Source organism: Gallus gallus, chromosome 17, assembly GCF_016699485.2.
Source record: "Gallus gallus isolate bGalGal1 chromosome 17, bGalGal1.mat.broiler.GRCg7b, whole genome shotgun sequence".
In the NCBI taxonomy this organism is placed as follows: domain Eukaryota; kingdom Metazoa; phylum Chordata; class Aves; order Galliformes; family Phasianidae; genus Gallus; species Gallus gallus.
The window spans coordinates 8,978,953-9,001,027 of record NC_052548.1 but is presented as its reverse complement, the minus strand read 5'-3'; the positions used below and the strand labels follow the sequence as shown (position 1 = coordinate 9,001,027).

General features: G+C 42.7%; 2 protein-coding genes across 2 annotated transcripts in view; one reads left to right on the top strand and one right to left on the bottom strand.

Annotated features, from left to right (window-relative positions):
* RAB14 (RAB14, member RAS oncogene family) lies at nt 1-15,202 on the top strand. Its single transcript, NM_001012796.2, has 8 exons — nt 1-199; nt 7,912-7,970; nt 8,576-8,629; nt 10,088-10,265; nt 11,384-11,450; nt 12,313-12,400; nt 12,730-12,760; nt 13,095-15,202. Exons 2-8 carry the CDS (start codon nt 7,919-7,921, stop codon nt 13,270-13,272), a joined length of 648 nt encoding a protein of 215 aa, NP_001012814.1. The 5' UTR covers nt 1-199; nt 7,912-7,918; the 3' UTR covers nt 13,273-15,202.
* An 870-nt stretch (nt 15,203-16,072) lies between these two features.
* CNTRL (centriolin) overlaps nt 16,073-22,075 on the bottom strand; it is a 32,149-nt gene continuing 26,146 nt past the window's right edge. The window contains exons 35-44 of the mRNA NM_001305680.2: nt 21,668-21,741; nt 20,899-21,087; nt 19,797-20,022; nt 19,284-19,489; nt 18,841-18,981; nt 18,315-18,590; nt 18,154-18,216; nt 17,361-17,567; nt 16,979-17,087; nt 16,073-16,403 (exon numbers count right to left, since the gene is read on the bottom strand). Of these exons, the coding sequence (NP_001292609.2) occupies nt 17,004-17,087; nt 17,361-17,567; nt 18,154-18,216; nt 18,315-18,590; nt 18,841-18,981; nt 19,284-19,489; nt 19,797-20,022; nt 20,899-21,087; nt 21,668-21,741 (1,466 nt within the window). The 3' untranslated portion in view covers nt 16,073-16,403; nt 16,979-17,003. The remainder of the gene's footprint in view (nt 16,404-16,978; nt 17,088-17,360; nt 17,568-18,153; nt 18,217-18,314; nt 18,591-18,840; nt 18,982-19,283; nt 19,490-19,796; nt 20,023-20,898; nt 21,088-21,667; nt 21,742-22,075) is intronic.

Here is a 22,075-nt window from a genome sequence, read left to right as displayed (position 1 = left end):
GGGGCGCCGCCATCTTGGATAAGGGGGGGTGATGGGGGCGCAGTGGAGCCAGCGGAGCAGAGCCTGAGAGAGCGCCGGAGTGAGGTGGGGACTCGGCCCGGCCGCTGCCCAGCACGAGCAGAGCGCTCCAGTGCCCGTAGGGGGACCGGGCTGCCGCCGGCAGAGCCACGCTGCACAGCCACACGCTCCCGGAGCCCAGGTAAGGGGGAGCCGGGGAGGGGCGGCACGGAGCACCAGGCCCCGCGGTTCTGCCTGGGCGGCAGCGCGGCCCTGCCCGGCCCGGCCCGCGGCTCTGCGTCCTCCCGGCGCTGTGTGCGGGGTGGCGGTCTGGGCGGGTCGCACCGCGCTGCTCTGCTCGGGACTGTGCCGCACAGGGCGCTGCGGGCCGCGCTCGGGCGGGCGGCGGCAGCAGCAGCAGCACAGGGCGGAGGGCCGCGGGGCCCGGGGAGGTGAGGCGGGCGGGCCGAAGCCAGGAGCAGGCCCAGGCCGCTGTGCGCTGCCGGCCGCCGCCTACCTCCTCTGCACCGCGCTATCGCCGGGTGCTGGAGCACACTGGGTGTATGTAAGCATATATGTGAGCTCAGTAATTGCTGCAGTGTGGTTGCTGTATGCGTGTGTTACACAATGTGGCTGATTTGCGGTGTTATCTCTACTTATCCTGGCCAGTGCTGCTGTCATGAACTCTGATAGAAAAATAACTTCTGGGGTGCGGGTGGAGTGAATCTATGCCACTTCCTATTTGAGGAAGCAACAGAAGTGTTCTTTCTGTTCTCTATTTCCTTTTGTCAGTGCTTCTGCTGCCAAAGCAGCGGTTACTTGCTTTCACCTATTTGCATTGTATAGCTTTGCCTGGAACTGAAATCATGCTGCTTTGTCCTTGCAATAAAACCAGGAAAAATGTGTCTGTGTTGGGGTTTCTCATGGCTGTGTTGCCCTGGAGGTTCCTTGGTGAGAACTCTTTTCTTTTGAGTGCAGTGGCTTTGTGCTGCTGTGGTTTTGGCAGGTGTAGAAGTACACCTCTGTGCGGGAGATTCACGTTGTCCAGAGCCTAAATCACTTTGAACCTTGAGTCAGAAATGTAGCTCTTAAGGTTGCTGTGTGTTGTGGTGTGGGATGTGTGTCTTGGGATCTTTCTGTCATGGTTAGGACTGAGGGCTTCTTGTTCCTGGGCATTGCTTGGGAATGGGAAGGAAATCCCAGTCCTAAAGGGCTTAGAAAATAATTATTGTGTAGCCTAATATGATTTAATAAAGAATTCAGTAGTTTCCTGTAGGGATTTGAACAGGTCATAAATCTGAGTTGAAGGAAGAAGCTCTTATTTTTTTTCCTCTTTTAAGAACTGTAAAAAAAAAAAGTGGGTATTGTGAAGGACAGCAGTTTGAAATCAAACCTGTTATACTGGCAGTACTGGGATTCCGAATGTAAATTGGACTTCTGAAGCTGCTTGCTCGCTCATGTGCATCAAATGGAACTTAGGATTGTTTCTGGCTTTGTTGTATGTTTCTGGAACAAAGGAGGTGGACCTCAGTGTTTCTATAAAACTGTTTCCCCCTTCCTCCCCAAGGTAATGACTCTCAACAGTTGCATGTTGCTCTAATTTATGATGCTGACAGTATCTCCTGATTTTTGTATATACTGACCCTAAGCTCATCTGAGATCTCTGGAACGTCACTCCTCTGCCTCCACCATAGGTGTGTGGTGCAGGTGGGAGTCTCTTATAGAAAGAGGAGAATAGGACAAGTGAGGATATGCGAATACAGAAGTGAGGTCTGCACCTAAGTGCAGGAAGCTTAGGAAACAAGATGGCAGAGCTTGGTAGAGTGAAGCTGTTGAAGGGTGTCACCACCACAGTGTGTGCAGCTCAACAGCTGTTGAGTGAGTCAGAAAGTGGTGGTGGCATGATACGTTCTCTTGATGTTAAAATCTAGAGTGCTTGGCCTGTGAGTTCTTCCAAAATCCTAACTCGGTCCGAGGCCTAGTAAGTGTATTTAATGTGATCATGAAGCAACAGGACAAAAATATTCCTTCAAAGACAACTGAAAGAAGGTCCTGCTCAGCTGCAAGCTCACCAGTCTCAGCCCAGCAGCGTGCTGGCCTTGTGCGTTTCTAGAGAGAATAACTGGACATGTGAGAAGTGAGGAGCTGCTGAGTGATCTTCAAAAGCAGATGGTGAGAGGTTTGCCCGATTGCTAGCTCTGATTGAAGACCACTTCAGTCAAATTTACTGTCTTGTGCTTTATCAGATGCTTTAGCAAAGCCCAATCGGGGCACTAGAGAGGATGACTCTAGAAGAACTGAGGGATGAGTAAGGAACTGCCCAGCAAAAAGTGATGTTATGAAAGCACGAGCTGCTAGCTGGCTGCTAATGGCACTCCTCTGGGATCAGTCTTACATGTTGGGCTCTTTACAGACAAACATACAAAAATAAGAACTGAGGGGAATCAGTGGTGGCTGTTAGGCCATTCTGTGTATGAGGGCTGAGATATTTGTATGTTTAGGAACATCTGGATGTCCTTGGTGCGTGAGGGTAATAGAACAATAATGAAGTTTAGTGGTATGCTGTAGCTTGCTATAGACAGCTGACTGATGGGGATTTACCACCTGGGTGTATTAATTGATGATAAAACCGTTACTGCCTTCCAGTGTCATGTGACTTGACAGAAGACCACAAGTGGTGCAATTATAGACTATGCTTCCACCATCCTGCTAGAGGAAGATCCCATTTACACTGTCTTGCTTTGTGTGCTTGACAAAAGTCTTCATCAGAGGAGTAGTATAAGTTGAAACAGTTGTCTCCCTGGATTTCCCTCCTTCCTGCCCTCCCTCCCCTGTTGTTCTCTTCTCACTGTTCATTGCAAATTGATGTTTAAGTAAATATGAAGAGAAGGAAGGTTATCACAGAATCACACAACCCATTCATTTTATGTGAGGATTTAGAACTTATTCTAAATAATAGTTACTGATTGCATACAGTTCTCTTGTAACTAATCTTTTCTTTGACCACAAATGAAAGTACTAATAGCTCTTAAAGAGTTGCTGTTTTTGAAAGTGATGATGTGGTGGCATTCTCTTCTATGGAGGTGGGACTGAACTTGACCTCTGAGGTTCCTCTGCTGAAGTACATCCCTGAGGAATGCCCCAAACCACCTGGGTGGCCAGATGAAGTACAGATATGTCTGGCTCCAGACTAACTGAAGTGGTTGTCTGGCTGCAGTAGTGTGTTTCTTAAGGAGAACCTGTAATATTCAGACTGTCCTGAGGCTGAGGTATCATCTCTGTGTGGGCTGACCAGGTAATGGTATTCAGCATAGGCAGTGATGACTGGTTCCAATCCCTCCTAATAACATACAGTTTCTTACTTAGCATAAAGTGTGAAGATTCTCTATGCAAATGATACCCATTGAAGACCTAATTGGCCGTGTCCCTGAGTTGGGCTAGGAGGAGCTGCATGGGCCTCGTGACAGCTGGTATGGATATGATATTAACAATTAGTTCTAGGTGCATTGTCATGAAACTCATAATAAGAGCAAACTATCTTATCTCAGTTTATATAGGTAGATGCTGGTGTTTGAAACAGGGCTTTGGAGAGCTGTGAAAATACTGGCACAGTGCTTCTTGTTTAGAGGAAGAAATACCAATGTCACCAATATCTTGTTAAGGTTGCCTTCTCGTATTATAAAGGAGTGAAGAAGATGTATGGAAAATGGATTACAATGACACATGGTAAAAATTCCTGTCCTAATTGTGACACAGAAATTAATCATACTGGTTTTGAAGCTAGCAAAGATCTGTGTACAGTGAAGCATGATCCTCTGGCTAGTTGCCATCCTGAAATAATGCTCTAAGCTCTGGGGAAGCATTACCTCGGTAAAGGGAGCTGGAACTTGTTCTGAGTTGGCAGATTTTCCTGGAAGAAAGATGGCAGGCAGACCACACTCCCAGACAAAACTATTTCTGCTTTCTGTTACCAGTAAATGTATGGCTGGTTAACTTCGGCATGTTGTATAATGTCAGCTGTGGCTGAAGGTAAGTTGTGCAGGCTTGGATGTGACTTTTCAGTCCTGCAGTTCCTTCAGCCACCACTCCTGCTCACCAAGGAGGAAAACTCTGGACCCCTATATTGGGAATACAATAGGGAACAGAGGGCTGTGAAGGGGTGTAAAGTACCATTTTCTACAGATAACTGATTCTACTGACAATACATGAACCCTCTGCGTTAGCATGTAGCTAACGTTTTTGTGGTTACTGAGTTCTTCTGTGCACTACTCTTGTCTAGACTTCCTTCTTTTGTCTATGGTGAATGCTGAGCTTGGGGGTTTCCTAAGGCTGAATTCTCAGTGTCTTCTGTGTTGTCATGATTTTTTTTTTTCCTGTACGTTGCAGAGCACTTCTGATCCAGCTTTATTTTTAGAACTTGGTTGTTTTGCAGCAGGGATTGTGTGTGTCCATTTAGTGAAATAAAGAAATGGTGTAAAGTTGTGAGAAGTTTGGAATGTAACTACTAGCAAGGTTCTGTTCTGTCTGGGAGGTTAATATGCTGTTAGCTGCAAGGTAGAATAGTTTAATCCCAGAGTTACAGTAAGCACATCATCTCCTTTAATATGCTCATTTCTGCTGTGTGATTTATCTACATTAGGGTTTAAAAAAAAAAATGTCAATTTAATGCCAAGATATAATTTGAGATGTTTCAGAATCTTGTCTGTAGCAGACCCTTGGAACAGGCTTTGCACTGATGCACTGCTTTTCTTGTGGGTATCTGCTTAAGAAACTGCTCAAAGCTGGACTTTGTCTCCATCAACTTTCAGTAAATGTCTGTCATATGCTGTCATAATCTCTCCAGGAGCTCTGTTGGACTTGGGAGGCCTGGGCTCATCAGGTCAGTGCATTTCTAGCATTTTTACCAGTATTCTATTCTTTGAGCTGGGGAAGGGGCTTGCTAGCTCTAGCTGCACACAGTGAGCTCTGTGATATCTCTCCCATCAGAGCAGCCTCATCTCACTAAGAGTGAGGATGATGTTGTTACAGTGAGACCTGGCTTGAAGGTAGTTAGCCCTTCCAACCCATTTCTTAACAGACTTTGTTACCAAGAGCAGGATGTGGATTTCTAACTCTTGCTTTGAAGTGGGAACTGATTTTGATGCATATGTTACAAAGCAGTGACAGTTTCTTTCATATGGAAACAGTGCAGTTGCAGACCTCTTGAAGTAAGGAGTATAATGAAAGTTGGCATAGCTCAGCAAGTAAAAATGGTGTCAAGTGAAACAGAACTGTGTATTAAGCAGTAAAGACTTCCTGGATTTTGTGACACAGCCTGCACAGAGCTCCCAGCCTGTCCATGCTTTTGATAAAAGTAAGGCTTCCACCTTCCAGCAGTGCTCCTTAAAAGCTGAGGCAGTACGACCTCTTCCTTGTGTGCTGCATTATTGTAAGGTCAGGTGTTCAGAAGCACCAAAATTGAGTATTTCTGAGTACTTAGCATTCCTTAGCCAACTGGTACTGTGAGAGGAAAGATGGACAGCAGGGTTTCCTCGGGACAGATCTCACAGCTGTGTGGGTAGCTCCCTTTTCCCTTCAGAAAACGCATGTAGGTTGATAGATACCCTTAACAGAGTGCAGAACTGTCAAACTAGGCTCGTATTGGTGCTTTCAGTCTCTTCAGCTTTATGCTGTGACAGTAGCATGAGTTTTCTTGGGGGGCTGGGGGAGGGGGGGAGGGAATATTGCATTTCTGCTACCTTCCCAAAGGATTTGCAAACATAAGTTGGCCTATTCAAGCTCTTTTTTTTTTTTAAATTCACTTTCATACTCATAATACTCTGGTTTAGCCTTGCCTGCCGTAAGACCGAACAGGAACAGTTAGAAGTAGTGCATTGGGTCAGGAGGTATAACTGGGGCTGGTGGAGGAGGGACAGGGATATATATATTTGAATGTTCTGAAGTATACACTGTTTCTGCAGTAATTCCTGAATGTTGAAATCTCAAACGTAGTTACTTGTCTTTCTTTGGCAGTGTTGGAATCAACCAGTGTGTGTACTGAAGCTGGCACTGTAGCTCTGGAGTCTTTCACTCCTGGGGTGAAGTTGCTGGCTTGCTGGGTAGCAGGTTGGGGTGGCACATCTGAAACCACGGATGTGAGTTGTGCTGCAGTGCAGTGCTGGGAAGCACTGAGCAGCTGTGCTGGAGTGGGGCCCGGGGGTGACAGAGGTGTGGGGCGGCCATGTGCCATTTCCTCTGCAGCTGTGGAAGAACTTGATATAAAATCACCTTGATTGAAATGACAGTTCTTGGGACTGTGCAGCACCTAGTCTGGAATTCTGTTTTGTCCAACATGGACAAGAATGACTCTCCAAAATTGTTCTTTTGTTTACTATATTGCATTAAAATTGGATTAATAAAACAGTGTCTGTCTGTATGGGACTTAATGGAGGTACTTTGCTTACTGCTTGGGCTAGAAGGCCTCTGGAACTCCTGTATCTTGAGGAAAGCACAATGGAAAGGTGCAGATCAGCAGCTGTCACGTGGCAAATGTTTCTCACCTTCCCCTTGGAGTTGTTCTCCTCCAAGGTCTAGATAGGAGTGTTTGCTTTAAACCTCTGCTGTGTGAAGCAGTGGCTGTCAGCTTGTGCCCTGTGAGTGAGGTTTGTTGTCAGTCACCTTTCTTAAGACAAGGATTCACAGCTATGTAGTAATGTTGGCTGAGAAAACACTAGCTTGCTTTTGAAAAAGGCACAGGTTTGTAAGTTTCCTTGTTTTCACTTCTTTGCAGTGCTGCTTTGGTTTGTCATGTGAATAACACGTGACTGAATGGAAGTACCTTCCTAGTCTGAGGCCATATTGTCTATTAAGAATGCTGTTTTGCTAATGGCTATCTGCTGTGCAGGAGCAGGAAAGGAAATGGTGAATTCCTAATAGAAACTTCCTGTTTGCTTAAATGATGGCACTTACATCTTGTTTAAATTAAAGTCTGGGACAAAAGCAGTCATTTTGCTCCAAGATGACAAAAATAATAAATCTGAGCAGTGTAGACTTGTAATCCTGCTTATGTGATATAGTAGTGATAAGTCAGTTCATACAGCAGAGGCCACTTTTAATTCCTCCTACATATAGGAAAACTCCGCAATGTTGAAAGTATTTATCCCAAACAAATGTTAACGCTATCATTTAAATCCTCTGTAGAGCAAAGATTAGTGAATAAACCTTATAAGATCAGTGAGCTGTACTGTTTAAAACAAAGAAATAAAAGGGTTGCTAAGCTTTGGGGTGATCATGCTTTGTTGGTGGAACCACAGGTGTGATGACTGATTTCCTGAGTGTCTCCTCTCTGACTTGGGCTGCTTCACTGACATGGGCATGCAGGAGTCCAGGCTGCAGTTAATGCTGCTGCAGCATTCCTGTGCTGTCTTAAGTAATTCTTAACTGTTTGATGCAAACTGTGCTGTTTTCTTTGTTTCTGTTGCAAGTCCCAAAAGTGTTTGATCATTGTTTCAAACCACTGGTTTTATTAAACCTCTTTTGATAACTTTTTTCTGCAGTCAGACTTTATTTTCAGCTCCCATCAGCTATTGGGCTACTGAGTGCTGGTCTACTTGGTGACCATCTAAATCAAGAACCTGCTGGAGCTCTTCAATGGCTTAAAAGTTTTCCTGACAATGCTGAATGGGTGTCAGTACTAAGATGTTTCTGTTCAGAGTTCTTGCTGATGGGGTTTCAGGGCAAGTGGTATGGGAGTCCTGCTGACTGGGAAGTGCAAAAATACTTGAACTGTGAATGAGAAGGTGGCTGTGGGGGGAGGGAGAGGAGGAGAGGAGGTGCTGTGTTTTCTTCTTGGCTTACCTCAGCTCGGTTGGCTGAACTGGGTTCAGTTCAACTAAGTAGCAGTTTTGATATGTTCTGTTTTTGTTTGTTTTTTAGTGCCACAATGGCAACTGCACCTTACAACTACTCCTACATCTTTAAGTACATCATTATTGGTAAGTACTAAGATATGTTTATGCCAATATCTATGTAACAGCGTGCCTCCAAACTACTGTTGACTTCTGTTGCACGTTACTTGCTATATAGCATTAGCTCTTTGAGTAGTTCCTCATAGATCACCATATTTGCCCCAAAGCTTTAGCAGCTGACAAAATGAGTGCAGATGCTTTGTGTGCCGCTGTGACTGTTGCCAGGTGGACTGAGAGTGGGGCTGGTTGGTTATCCATATTTTTGATAGACACTACTTGCAATTGCAAGCAATACAGGAGGAGAGCGAGCACTCAGTGTGTTGTGCTTCAGTTTCTTGCAGATCAGCTTATTTTGACCTTGTGAAACACAAGTGTAAAGTTAGTAATGCAGTTATCATTTGTGTATTTTCTGCTCCACCCTTGCTTGCAGCTCTGTACCTGTAACCAAAATTACAGTGCAGTTGTAATGCTGATAAATCTTGAAGACTGTAGCCAGGTGTAGGAAGTTAGGAAGTTGCATGCTAGACCTGAGAAAGGAACGGCTGCCTGTCCCTGTGGGTGTGTTGTGTGGGATGAGCAGAATGCTTGTTGCAGTGATATGGTGTCTGCCTTAACTGCTCTTTCTGTAACAGGGGACATGGGTGTAGGAAAGTCCTGTTTGCTTCACCAATTCACGGAAAAGAAATGTGAGTATTTCAATACACAATGTTCATTGAAACTGGTGTACTTCATCTCTCTTTCCTGCCTTTCTGCTTGTGTCGTAGGTGAGCTTGATGTACATCTTAACATGGGTAGGTTTGTACTGTGCTTGGTCAGACTTCGTTTTTGACTTCTGCAATTACAGAAACAAAATACTGATGTAGTAATAGCAAGAATTATGTCAGTCCTATCTGAGAGTGGGAAGAACACATGCATTCTTACAGCTTTTCAAGGGAATTGTGATATGAAATAGTGAGATTTATTGTCTAAAATTTGCATGTATTTAATATTGGTATGGCTTAAACACAGCTGTAATTTTTAAAAATTAAGTACTTAAAAGGGGTGGGGGGATTCACTTTTCATAGACTGCAGATTTAAGCATTGTCATTCTCTGTAGCTGCTGTGACTCATGACACTAGGACTGCTCCTGCGTGATGGTGTTCAAGGCTTTCAGCATTCCGTCTCAACTGTAATATTTCTTCATGTATGCTATCATAGCTAATTAAGAATTAGCTTCAGCTCTTCCTACTAATGTGCATTGTATTGGAGTTTGCAGTGGCTGTTACGAACTCTTATGACTTCCCATGTAGCTCACACTCAATGGATAAGTCTGTAGTTATCCGTTAGTATGAAGTTAGTCTTTATCTTGCACTACTCTAGATGTGCAATAACTGTGTGCACGCTGCAGATTAAATGTTCCTGTTTTGTAGTAGGAAGTGAATTTTTAACTGCTGCTTTGAATACAAACCCCAGATAACCCACTTGTTTAAGTGCTACTTTGCGTATGGTTCCATTTATGAACAGGCAGTGACTTGTTCTTACAGTGTGTTAAGCAGAAGGGGTACAGCCAAACAAGCTGATTTATCAGACATATCTGCTATGGGACTCTTAAATAGGTGGTATTCAACCTTTCTCTATTTTCTTGACTGCTTGTAAAGATGAGCATCTTAAGATGGATTTATTGTAATCAATCACATGCCTTTTAGTATTTGATTTGCTGTATGATAATGCATGAAATTGACTCTTTGTGGATGATCATGGACTATACTCAAGTTGGTTCAGACTGAGTAATTGTTTCTCAACTGTTTCAGGCTTTTAACCCTATCTTGGTAATTCTCTAAAGCTTTGTTTTCCCACTGTGTTAAAATAGTTAACCATTTCTGCAAGGAAAGGACTGAGGATCAACTGACTCAATACTTTCTGATATACATGGAGTCAGTTATAAATGTGCTGGGGAAGACAAGGAGTCTTTTTATTCTTCTTAAAACAGCAGTTCAGGGAATAATTCATTAAGTGATACAGTTCAGTAACTGTAGCTGTAAAAAGGCCTTCTTAGAGAAGGAAGGTGTGTTGAAGATGTCAGGAAAGTGATGGTAGTAAGATCTCTGTAGCAAGGGCGCTCTGCACTCGAAAGATCTGATCTTCCCTCTTCTTTTTCATGACAGTTATGGCGGACTGTCCCCACACAATTGGTGTTGAATTTGGCACAAGAATAATTGAAGTTAGTGGCCAAAAAATTAAACTACAGATCTGGGATACAGCAGGACAAGAGAGATTCAGGGCTGTCACACGAAGCTATTACAGAGGAGCAGCAGGAGCTCTCATGGTCTATGACATTACCAGGTAAGGTGCTGCTGGCTGTCTCTATCATCACTGTGTTCTCTGTAAGCTCTTTGGGTACTGCAGCCTTCCATGTGCTGTCTGGTCTGTCCCCTTGACTTCACCAGAGGATTTGATGTCATGTTGTGTGAAGGTTCCCATCCTTCTTTTCTGGAATACTTTAAGTACTTAAAAGCTGAAAATGAAATGTAGGGAACTGAGTGCCTTTCTTGGAAAAAACAACTGCTGACAAACCAAAGGGTACTGCGATTTCAGATCTTGACTGCCTGCGTTGAAGTTGGCTGGAAAATTGGCTTTACCCTTAGAACTTGCCCAGCAGTACATGAACTTTTCACTCCCTCCTGATGGAGGGAGGCAGAGAATGCTGCTGCTTACCTAACAGAAATATCCTGAGTAGGCATAGAACAGAATACTGCTTCTATTGCAATGGGCTGTGCAAGTGTGTTTAATGTGCATGTGAGGGAATTGGAGGAGTAGCCCATGAAGAGGCCCAGAAGTGAGACTTCTCCAATGAAAGGAGATGGCACAGAAGCTATTCCGTTCTCCATTTGCAAATGAAAATTAAAGATGCTTCTGAAAGAGAATAATTAATCGGATGTGAACGTGAAATACTGCTGCCTTCCTGTGTCTTCCACCTCATCTTCCATCGACACTGTTCTTGATATTCTTTGTGTGCTTCTTATCTTTTGTACACATAAATGTATTTAAGCAAACAGGTGATACAAAAGCAAATGATGTGATGTGCTGTTTGTTGCCAAGGCTCTGTACAGAGCTGTACTGCTGTACACAGCCCTCTAACAGTATCTGACAGGAAATCCTTTAATGTGTTTTATATAACACAATGTGAATGTTGTCCTTGTGGAGACAGTAATACCACCACAGACTGAAGTGTGAATTGGTCTGTCCTTCCACCTTGTTTGTGTTGCTCTGTGGTTTGAAAGTTGGTTTGTTGAAGTCTTGGTATGTGTCCAAACAAGATGCTACTGCTCCCTATTTTCTCAGCCAGGGAGAGGAACAGGTGCGATGTGTTAATGTGCTTAATGGATGCTAACTATGCTGTTGGCACTTAAATATTTAAAAAAGATTGTAGCTAAAACCTGTACTCACTTGATTCTTTGCAGAAGAAGTACGTATAATCACTTAAGCAGCTGGCTGACAGATGCAAGGAATCTCACCAATCCAAATACTGTAAGTTGGACTCTGTTTAGCTTGAAAGCAAGATTGCTTATCTCAAAGCAAGAGATGGAAGGCTTAGGCCAAAGCATCTGCAGTGATAGCAGTGTTCTTTAAAAGAAGCTGCCTCTGTTTCTCTGCTTTCTTAGTTCTGAATGTCCCCACTCTCCAGCAGATCAGTAGCTCTTCCCTTGCTGCAGTTGGTGCAGAAATGTAGGTTCTTGTGCAGGAGAACAAGAGCCTATTCCAAATACCTTACTGTGCTTTACTTCTTGTGGGCCTTTTTCCAGCTGTTGGAGACCAAAATTATGGTAACCTGAACAGAGCTTAACTTCTGTTACTACTGCTTAGAGCCTTGTGGTGGTAATGAGGTGAATTGGAATGTAAACTGAATCTTGAGCAAAAGCTGTTCCAGTCTCTGGAGGGGTGGGAAGGAGGGGGGCTGTTCTGTGTCTCTCTGACTAAACAACAGATCTGTTGTCCTACAGTCGTCTTGTGAATGACTCTGAAATAGTTTAGAACCGAGCTTTTGGGAAGACTCCCTGCTGCGATGAAAGAAAACTTGTAAAGATTCTGGCTGGATTAGCAGATGACTAAATACAAGGAGTACAACTTTCAGGACTGAAGAGTAGGACTGGTGCTTTTTAGGACCTCATCTCATGAGAACAGCTTAAAGAATTTGAAAATAGCAGCTGGCAACTGTTCCTGATTATAGAGGGGCACTGCTAGAGCAGTGCTGCCCTGAAGATACATGAGTTTTGCAGTTATGCTTTTTTCAAATGTTTCCTCTTTATTTTTCATCTTTTATAATAAACAGGGTAGTAGTGAACACACTAATAAGCTTTTTCTCAGACTAATTTTCTCTCTTCTGAACTAGGTGATAATCCTCATAGGAAATAAAGCAGATCTGGAAGCACAGAGGGATGTTACATATGAAGAAGCCAAACAATTTGCTGAAGAAAACGGTGTGTTTTTCTTTTCCTTCTTGAGCCATTGTTTCCTATGTGATAATGATATCTACCAAGGCTGAGGGTTCACTTTGATAACAAACTCACACTTACAAAGTAATATTGTTATGTGTATGAACTCCTGTGGTGCCTCAGCCTGGATTAACTCCATCATCTTAGCTTTGGAAATCGGCTTGTGTATTGATGATGCCCCAACTTCGTCATAAAATATAATGGAGTACTAAAGTAGCCTCTTGCATATAACTGAATGCCATAACATGACTGATTTGGGACTATATTAAGCGTATTATGCATTGACTGACAGTTAATTTTCTGTTTCTGAACAGGTTTATTGTTCCTTGAAGCAAGTGCAAAAACGTAAGTTACTTCTACCTAGAGTAGTGTCTGGGATGTTATCTGTTTAGAAGGAATATACTGTTATGAGTGCCTGAGCTTATTTCTGATATTCAGCGTTCTGGTACAGAGTGGTGTTCAGGGCTACTCCTAATGGATGTAACAGCTAGAGACTGAGGTACTGTATCAGAAACTGTCCTGCAGATGGGCTATTAAATGTCATGGCATGTCTGCTTTTAAATACTGTCAGTTCTGTGTCTTGAGACAGAAGCGGTGAGGACATCCAGCCAACTGCCTGTACAACCTGTGTTGCTTTGCTGAAGTGTAACCTAAGTAACTCCTGCTGCTCTTCTTGTAGTGGAGAGAATGTTGAGGATGCATTCCTGGAGGCTGCCAAGAAAATCTACCAGAATATCCAAGATGGAAGCCTGGATCTGAACGCTGCAGAGTCAGGTGTACAGCACAAACCATCAGCTCCGCAGGGGGGGCGGCTAACCAGCGAACCCCAGCCCCAGAGAGAAGGCTGTGGCTGCTAGTGACCTCTTTCATGGCTTCATTTCTGACCTTTCACCTCTGTCTGTTGGGAGCAGTGCTTTTGATTGCTTCCCTGTCTTCTGTACATCTTATTGGGTTTAATTAAAACTGAAACAAGTTTAACACAGTACTAAACTGCTAAACAACTTTAGATGTAATCAGGTTATCCAAGGCAAGTAGAGTAATAAAACCTCTCCTGCATGGTGAATCTAGAAGTTTTTTTTTCCTTGATTGTCCTTGTGATAGTGTCACAGATACATAATTTAAACTGAGCACTGATGCTGGACTCATGATTTTACACTTTTGCAGGGCTTTGTCTTGTATGGTTTAATTTTATGGTTCTTCAGCCTTTCTTCCCCACCTCTTAACTGTGTAGAGCTGTCCATAGTAAAGGATAAGTTTTTGGGTTTTTTTTTTTTTTTGCTGTGAAATGACTTCTGATGGTAGAAAGGGGCTCTGTACCAATGTGCTATGTTGAAAGAATTCCCCATGGTGTGCATGTTGGGGGCAGGGGGGGCTGGCGCAGGAGTGTACAACTTGCACAGGGAAACAAACCATTCATTCTTGTGCTCATAGCTTTACATCATTTTTTGCCACTTTTATCCATTTGCTAACAGAACGTAAATATGTATAAAATTTGAAGGAACTGAGCTAACAGTTAAATACATCCTGTGTATATGATTTTAATGAAGAAAATGATTACTGGCATTAGAACAGTATATAAGAAAATATCAGTTTGTACAGTATGACCTGTATGTGACCACATTGCCCATCAGTACAGACATAGGTGTAACTGCAGTTCACTAACAGCAGCTTAACTCCTTGGTGATGACAGTGGACATTGTGCTGGGGGAACTCTAATCCCAGTGCTGAAATTAACACTAGTGGAATCTGTCCTTCATCTTTGCACTGTGGTATATCTATGCCATGTTATTAATCCTGTTCTGTGCAATCAGCAGTGTGCTAACCTGCTTTTTTCTTCTGTAAGCATTTCACATTATTGGGCTTTGTTACCTGCCTTGCTTTGTATACCAAGGCTGGTTCTCTTGCACATCTTATGCTTTTATACCTTTAACTTTTTCAATGGTCAGATACTGAACTGGACAGTCAGAACAATTTGTGTTCTCTAGGGAGTTGTAGCTACTGTTGTATTTTAACACTACAGCTGAGGGTTTCTTCTTGAAGGGTGCTGCCTTCCTGCGATGGCACATGCAGTACTTCTATAAAGGGGAGATAGCAAAACCCACATGTGTACACAACAAACTACATGTGGGGTTTATTGTGTTGTCAGGACTAGAATGTGTCACTCTGTATGCAGCAGTGTATGTCACATATAGCTTCATTTAAGAAAACATTGATTACAGTTTCAAAAAAGAAAGGGTGTTTAACCATGATCAGATGTCCAACTTCTAGTCTTACTGCAGTGCTTAAAATACAAAGTAGTCTTTAATTCCTTTTCTAGACACTAAAACTATAAACTGTTCAGACGTGTAAGTCAACAGTGGTACCAGAGTATTGTACAGTCAATGTTAAATAAAAGCCAAAAAAAACTGGAATGTGCAGACAATAGGATTTGGGTAACTTGTTTGTGCGCTGTCCCTTTGTTTTGTCTGGTTAGTTTTTTTTAACTAGTATTCTTTAGTAGATGGGTATGTTTGAGCTCTACAGCTGATGCGTCCTGCTTAAACCAAGGTTGTACCACAGCGGGGTTTGCCCAGGGACCAGGACCTGCTGCTGCCATGAAGTTTGGAAGTAAATGTTCTAATGACTACAGCTTGTTGAGGTGCAATACCTGTATTCCCAGAGTAAGTTACAGTAGGCCTTATTGTTTCTGTCACAGAAAGGATTTGTTTGGACTGCTGTACTCCTCATTTGATGTAACAATGCTATTAATCTAAATATTTGTAAATAAAGTACCTGTATCTAGATAAACTGCAGTACCTTGTGTTTCTTGCTCTGGCCCTCTACTTGTGCTGTGACTTACAGCTGCAGCTCTTCACTCCTGCCTTCCTAGGCTATTTTCCATCTACCACATTGCACTGGCTTGCTGCTGTGTAGGCACTTCTGCTTGCCTGCAGTCAGGGCTTTGGGTGCTGAGGAAAGCTGTTAGAAGAGAGAAGTTATGCAAGATTCCCTTCTAGGGGTGGCAGTTGTGCTTTAACAACTTACGTTAACTTTTAAGAGAGGCCTTAGGGGTAGAAATGGGATAGGCTGCTTTTGCTTTTCTACTGCCTTAAAGCCTTCCTAAGGCTGTTACAGGCCTGGGGGAAGGGGAGAGCATGAAAATTCCTGCTGGAGTTGCCAGGTGGTGATGATCATGTAGATGAGAGAGCAAGGTTAAGAACACTCTGAAACCCGCCTCCAGCAAAAGGGGGAGAAGCTCTGGGAAGTCACTGTGTCCCCTCTGGCTGTGCAGACCTTCTCCAGGAGGGGTAAGGATGTACTTAAAAACAAGCCTGCTTTGCATAAAGAGGGAAGAATGTCTCATATTTCATTTGCTCTTCATAATGCTCTTCATTTACAAAGCAGTGTTTTTTTTGCAAGCTTGCTGCGAAGGCCACACTCATTTGTGTCAGAAAAAATGATACAGGTAAGGCTGTTACCAACAGTAACTTGTAACCAGTAATTGCTAGGGTGTGAATATCAGTGTAACACATGCTACTGTACACACTAAGTATTGCTCAGAGCTCGCTCCTACTGCCACCATCACAATGGCACTGTTAGGTGAGCTAGCAATACAAGGGCGTTAGAGGATGCACGTTAAAAACAATACAAGGATGCAGGTAAGCTGTAGTCACAAACTTATTTTAAGAAAGTATTCAAAAATAGTTTTATTTAACATTCATGCATTTGAAAATGTGACAACTCTTCAAAATGTAAACTGAGAAATACCCACACTTCAATGAGAACAGTAGTTTTAGACACTCTTAAATCCATATTTTTAAAAATAACATATATACATAAAACTCCCTTCCTTAGTCATACAGAAACTTCACAGTACAGAGCTGTTTGTTATTGCTGGTAAATACCTTTTCAGCAAAGGCTTGCAGAACGGTGAGGTAGAAGGCTTCAGGAGTGGAAGATGATGGCACAGTCTCAGGGAGCACAAATGCACATGCAGATCAGCTGCTGTCTAAAAGAGAGTGACATGAGTGATTCTGCACGTTAACGAGAAGAGCTGGCATGGTGGGACCTGCTCTGCCTGTGGCACGACACTGGCTTGTTCAGCACATGCAGCATTAGAGTTGCATGGATGCTCTGCATGTCCTACCTGAGAGCTGTAGGTGGGTGTGATGCTTTTCTCTCTGCTGAGCACTGATGTGTGATAGCTCTTGCAGTATTAGTTTTTGAATCATTAAGTAACAGGCCCACGTGTACCTAGGTGTAACTGAATTCTGAGTGTCACACTGTACATGTATTAAAATCAGGTATGTATTATTTTAAGATTAGGGATGGAAGTAGCTTATGTTAAGTCAACACAGTTGTGATTTCTATGTGTCATTTGAAAGTTTACATGCAATGTGTCTGAAAATACACATCTAAGAGCCAAAATAGCACTGACTGCTACGACACCAAACACAGGACTGCTTTCATTTGTCCTAAAGCGATGGTCTGGGAGCTTTCCTTGGTCACTCCCAACCATGGCCGCTCAGATTTGAGAGGCACAGATCAGTGTTTAGTGCCAGCTCAGCTGGAGTCATCTCTTACCTCCAACAGTATACTGAGACATTTCTCATGAGCAGGAATGCCACGTGTGTGCCACTGCTGGAACGCCTGCTGAGCTGCTGGGGAAGTGTGCGTGTCCTGTCAGAGCAGCCTAGAAAAAAGCAGAAGTCTGAGTAATGAGTTATCTTTAAGAGCTAAGGTCATGAAGGAAAAAATGCATTAAAAGAAGTATAAAACTAATCTTAGAAGAAAGCCTGCCTTCTTGAGACAAGTTGCTACTGGCAAAGGAACTAAGTAGAGAAAGATTGTCCCACCTTCAGAAACCCTGCAGTGCCTCCAGCTGGAAGGTGCACGGGCATAACAGACTACCAGTGAGCTAAAAATCCTTTAAAAAAGTAATCAGAATTATTGCACTCGAGGTTACCTGTGTTTTTGTTAAACTCAGAGCATCACGAAGAGATAGCAGACTTGATGAACTTTCAGCTAGGAACAGTGAGTCTGAGGAAGTGCTGCTGACCAGGTCATCCAGTGCATCAACCTGTCGCTTCAGGCTGTGAAGGGTGCCCTGTGTCTGTTGTTTTCCTCTGATCAATACGTCTACTTGCTTGGACATGCAGTGCCGGAGCTGAGCCTGAACAAATGGTTAGTTCTATTTGTATCCAGTTAGTGTAATTTTGAAGACTACATCTAAGAAGTCTGGGGCCAAAGCATAAAGGACATACTATTGGAATCTCTCAAGTCACAAGCAGCTGGCAATGGGTTTACAAATCAACTTGCTTTTAAATAGTTCACCTCTTTAAGTCAGAAATAAGCTGTATTTCTGTATTTCTCATCATTAACTGCTTGAAAGAAATGACAGATATGTTGTACCTTAACTGTGCCATCATCTCTATTTTAAATGGCCACAAGTGCCTGTGAATTGTCGATTCTTATGTTACTAACATACCACAGTACAACATAAGTGATGGGATCATGCTGGCATACTCAAAAAGCCAACTATAATTATTTAACATTGTTCATCTTGATAGAACCTGTCACTGCTGGGCTTTCTTTTACTATTCCCACCTAACAAGATATCCAAAGATACTCTGCTGCTAGTCATTATGTACAGGGTGACTGTGACAGCTGGAGAAGGATCTCCCACACACCCATCTTGTTCAGATTCTTTTTGGAAAGGACCTGCAGACATATCTGTGCAAAGGTAAGAGATGTGCCACCTTCAGCCGATCCTCGTGATGCTGCAGTTTCTCTCGGAGAGCCTCTCCACGCCACTGTTCATCCTGTTGGAAACACAAACACATTCAGCAACTGGGCATTACCAGTACAGACACACTCAGCTGCGGTGTGAGCAGCAGCTGCTGTCTGAAAGCTTTTTTACCATTATGAAGATTTGAGAAAAATCCAACTTTTTTTCCGATGAGAACAATCTTTTGTCAGCATCAGCAAATGAAAACATCTCCTCTAAATTGTCAGATTCACACTGCAGACTTTTATTTACTGCAGAAAACGCTTCCAAATCTTCCAACAGTTCTGGAGAAGATGGGCTTGAAGATTTAAACCCTGTTTTAATATCATCTTCAACCTCTAATTTAAGCAATGTTGCTGTGTTCTCTATTTCCCTTTGTCTCTTTTCCAGGTCTTCTTGAGTCTTAACCTGCAACATAAAACACAGTCTCACTACTTCGCTGTCATATCACAAACACATCAACCCAGAGGAATTTCCCATGTAACGGAACAAGTCTTCTTTCTGAAGTATTTACATTTTGACCACTGAAATCAGAAACCATTAACTCTCCGAACAAGTGCAGCCCTAATTATGAAATCAACTGTATTTGCCTCTGAGGCACCTGTCTGGAAGACACTGCTTTTCCCCAGACAGCCTTTATCTGGGTACTCAGTTATACCTGGTTTTGGAGATCCATGTAGTCCTGCTGGATCTGGCCAAGCTCTTTAATGAGGCGCTTGGTGCGTTCATGGTTATTCTGTGCTACTTGTTCAGCAGCTGCTATATCACTCTGCAGGCAGTTATTTTCACGCTTTTGTTCCTAGGAAAATGCAGAAAAGATTGCGTTTTACCATGAGTACCCACTTGAGAAAATGAATCAAGAGAGCCTACAGGAGACAATTTCTTCAAGTTAAAATGCAGAAACAGCATTAAATAAGAGTAACCACAGGTACTCTGCAGCACAGCCTGGAGATATCAGTTTGGCTGCTTCAAGATCTGTCTAATCATAAAGTTAACACATGACTTTTGCTCCTCAGCAATAAAAGGGGTATTCTGTCATTTTACTGTTTAAAAATAACCAAAAACCTGTAACATTCTCCCCCTCCTCCAGTCAGGACTTACATGCAGTTCTCTTTCAAACTGCGTCCTCTGCATTTTCATTGCTTCTTTCAGACTGCAGATTCGTTTTTCAGCTCTTTTCCTCTCTGATGCTAGCTGCCCCTGGAGATGGTTCAGCTCAGACTTGGAGAGTTCCAATTCTTTTTGGAGAGACTGAATTTCTCTATTTTTTTGTTGTAACTGTAGCTCTTTTTCTGATACCTGATGTTCTGTAAACAATATTTAAACTGACACTGATTAGCAGAAACGTAAATACCTTGGCATATTACAGACACTAGATATTTTCAAACTACTCTGCTGAGTAACGTTCAGATAAATATTGGCACCAGGTGAGAGGTGACAGAAAGCTAGCTGCCTTCAGAACTTCAGTTCTTTGAGCAAATGAATTTAGGGATCAAGAGTCAAATGAAGTGCTGAATTAAAATCCAAGCAAGATTAACAGAATTATTGTTTGGTTTCACTAGACTTAGCGCCCACACACTGTAATGATAAACTTATTTGTGTGATAGATCTTACTGCTTTTTCTGATAGTTTCTTCAAGTGCTGCAAATTGAGATGCTTCTTTTTCCAGCTTCCTGTTGTTTTCTTCTGTCAGCCTTACTTTTGCTACTGCCTGTTCCAGTTTCTCACGTTGATCCATGAGTTCCTTTTCCAAAAGCAGTTTCTGTTCTTTGAGTTTAGCAGTATTTTCTTCCAGTTTTTTCCCTTCGTGTTCTGAATTTTGCTTGAGGTTACAAAGGATCTGCCAAAAACAAATACAAGTTTAAGTTGGTACAGTTTAACTCATAGCAACTCAGTAAGAACAAATACCATCACCAAACGACATTGTAGAAGTTAAAGCAGCAGAAATCTGAAAGAAGAAATACTGTCTGGTACTCAGTCCAAACAGAAGTGTTTGCCATGTTTCCTCCTTAATTTCAGAACAGTTTCCTTGGTTTTTCTTGTGATTAATGGTTTATTAAAGCCAAATAAGATAATTTCCACAAACAATTGATGGTCTCGCACTGAAGTGCAGTAGAAGAGCAAGAAGTAGCTGCATATAGTAAACCACTCAAAATAAGCTTTGAGATATCGGAAATAAACCTCAAGATAAGAGTCCCGAATCTCCTGCTGCTTAGTTTTTGACTTCTGGAACACAGATGCGTTTAGGCTTTGGTCAGTTTTATTTGAAATCCATGTTATCATCTCAGATACCCCCCACTGTTCGCTTGTCTCCCACAACATATATAAATTCTATGAAGAAGTTCTCCAAACTATATCCAGCTGCTCTTGTCAGCTGACAAACCAGAAGTTATAGAGAACTGTCTCTGCTCACCCAAGTGAGCAACACATCAGCAGCCAACACACAGCACTGCACTGTGCTTCCTATTACATTAGCCCTTCTTGCACTCAGTTTTGCACACAACGATCCCACTAAGAAAGAAGAGCCCTTTGCTGGGAGGCTGGTTTTCAGTTAGACATAACAGAATGCTGAAGCTTTCCTTACTGCTACTCCTCATGAAGCGACACTTCACGTCTCTAAATGCTGCACGTTATTTGTAAACTTGCACCCAACGCTTTGCCACCGGCATTATTTTTAGAGGCCAAGCAAAAGCTCAACAAGTCTCCGGTTATTTACCGCTTCTTGTTTGGCCAATATTGTTTCTTTCTCTTCAATCTCTTTCTGGAGCTGCTGCAAATGGTTCTCTCTCTTTTTCTGTCTCTCTTGGCAATCTTTACATTTTCTTACACATTTTAGGATATCTTCTTTCAGGGTTGCCTGCTCTCTAAGCAGCTCTTCCTGGTGCTTTGTATTATCTTTCAAATTCTGAAAGACAGAACAGAAGACTATTTGACATAACTGGCTGGTGAAAGTAACAGGTGTCTGACTAAAAAGGCTTCACGTGAAAGTAACTCATCATCCCTAATCACATTGAAGACTACCTCCTTTCTAAACCAGCCCAAGTGAATTAACAGAATAGGAATCACCAGATAAAATGCTAGAAGATGCACATAAGTCAGGACAAAGTAAATAGCAATACCCAACAGTGACCACCACCAAACCCCATCAACTCACCCCACCTGAACGATGTACTCCAACATCCCATTAGATGCTTTTGGTAATAACAACCTGACTAGGATACAAGGTGACAGTTGCCACTTCCCTTCACATTCAAAAGCAGAAAACAAATTATCTGTTGAGGTATCGATTGTAGTCCTAATCACTCCCAACCCAGCAAGAACAAAGAAGTTAACTAGCCATTGCTTATTATCTCTGCAAAGGATCCCAGTTTGAGACAGTGTGCTTAGATGGAGAAAGAGGCAATGGACTGACAAAAATTGTCCCTTGTTTCTGTGCATCAGTTTACTCACTGCATTAAAACTGCCTGTATTTGACCCAAACTAACCTGTTCTGCCAGCTGAAGCTGCTGCCTGGACTCACTTAATTCTCCTTTCAGCATCTCTAGTTCATTCTTTTTTTCTAGAAAAATAGTTGGTGAAAGACATTTTCAATCTATGTAGCAATTGAACAGATCAATACAATGGGAAAGGCGATACAACACAGATGCGATGACAGAAGGACCAGCACAATAGAAAGGTGCTACAAAGGAAGGGAAGAAGGTTGCTCACCCATATCAGAAGACTCTAGGTTTGCAGGGAAAGCTTCACCAAGGAAGGATCTCCAGAAAGAGACCTTTCCCTAGTGGCAGTCAGCCCTTAAATGAGGCCTAAGAGAGGTGCAGTCAGGCTCCAACCCCTTCCTGTCACAGAGGTGAATTGCCTTCACTTGTGCTCCCAAGGCTGACCAGGTCTTT

Bases quoted from the DNA above. Each gene is read 5' to 3' on its own strand.
- RAB14 (NM_001012796.2), top strand. From the start codon at position 7,919: ATGGCAACTGCACCTTACAACTACTCCTACATCTTTAAGTACATCATT. The intron at 7,971-8,575 runs GTAAGTACTAAG...TTTCTGTAACAG, and splicing joins CTTTAAGTACATCATTATTG to GGGACATGGGTGTAGGAAAG. The intron at 8,630-10,087 runs GTGAGTATTTCA...TTTTCATGACAG, and splicing joins CCAATTCACGGAAAAGAAAT to TTATGGCGGACTGTCCCCAC.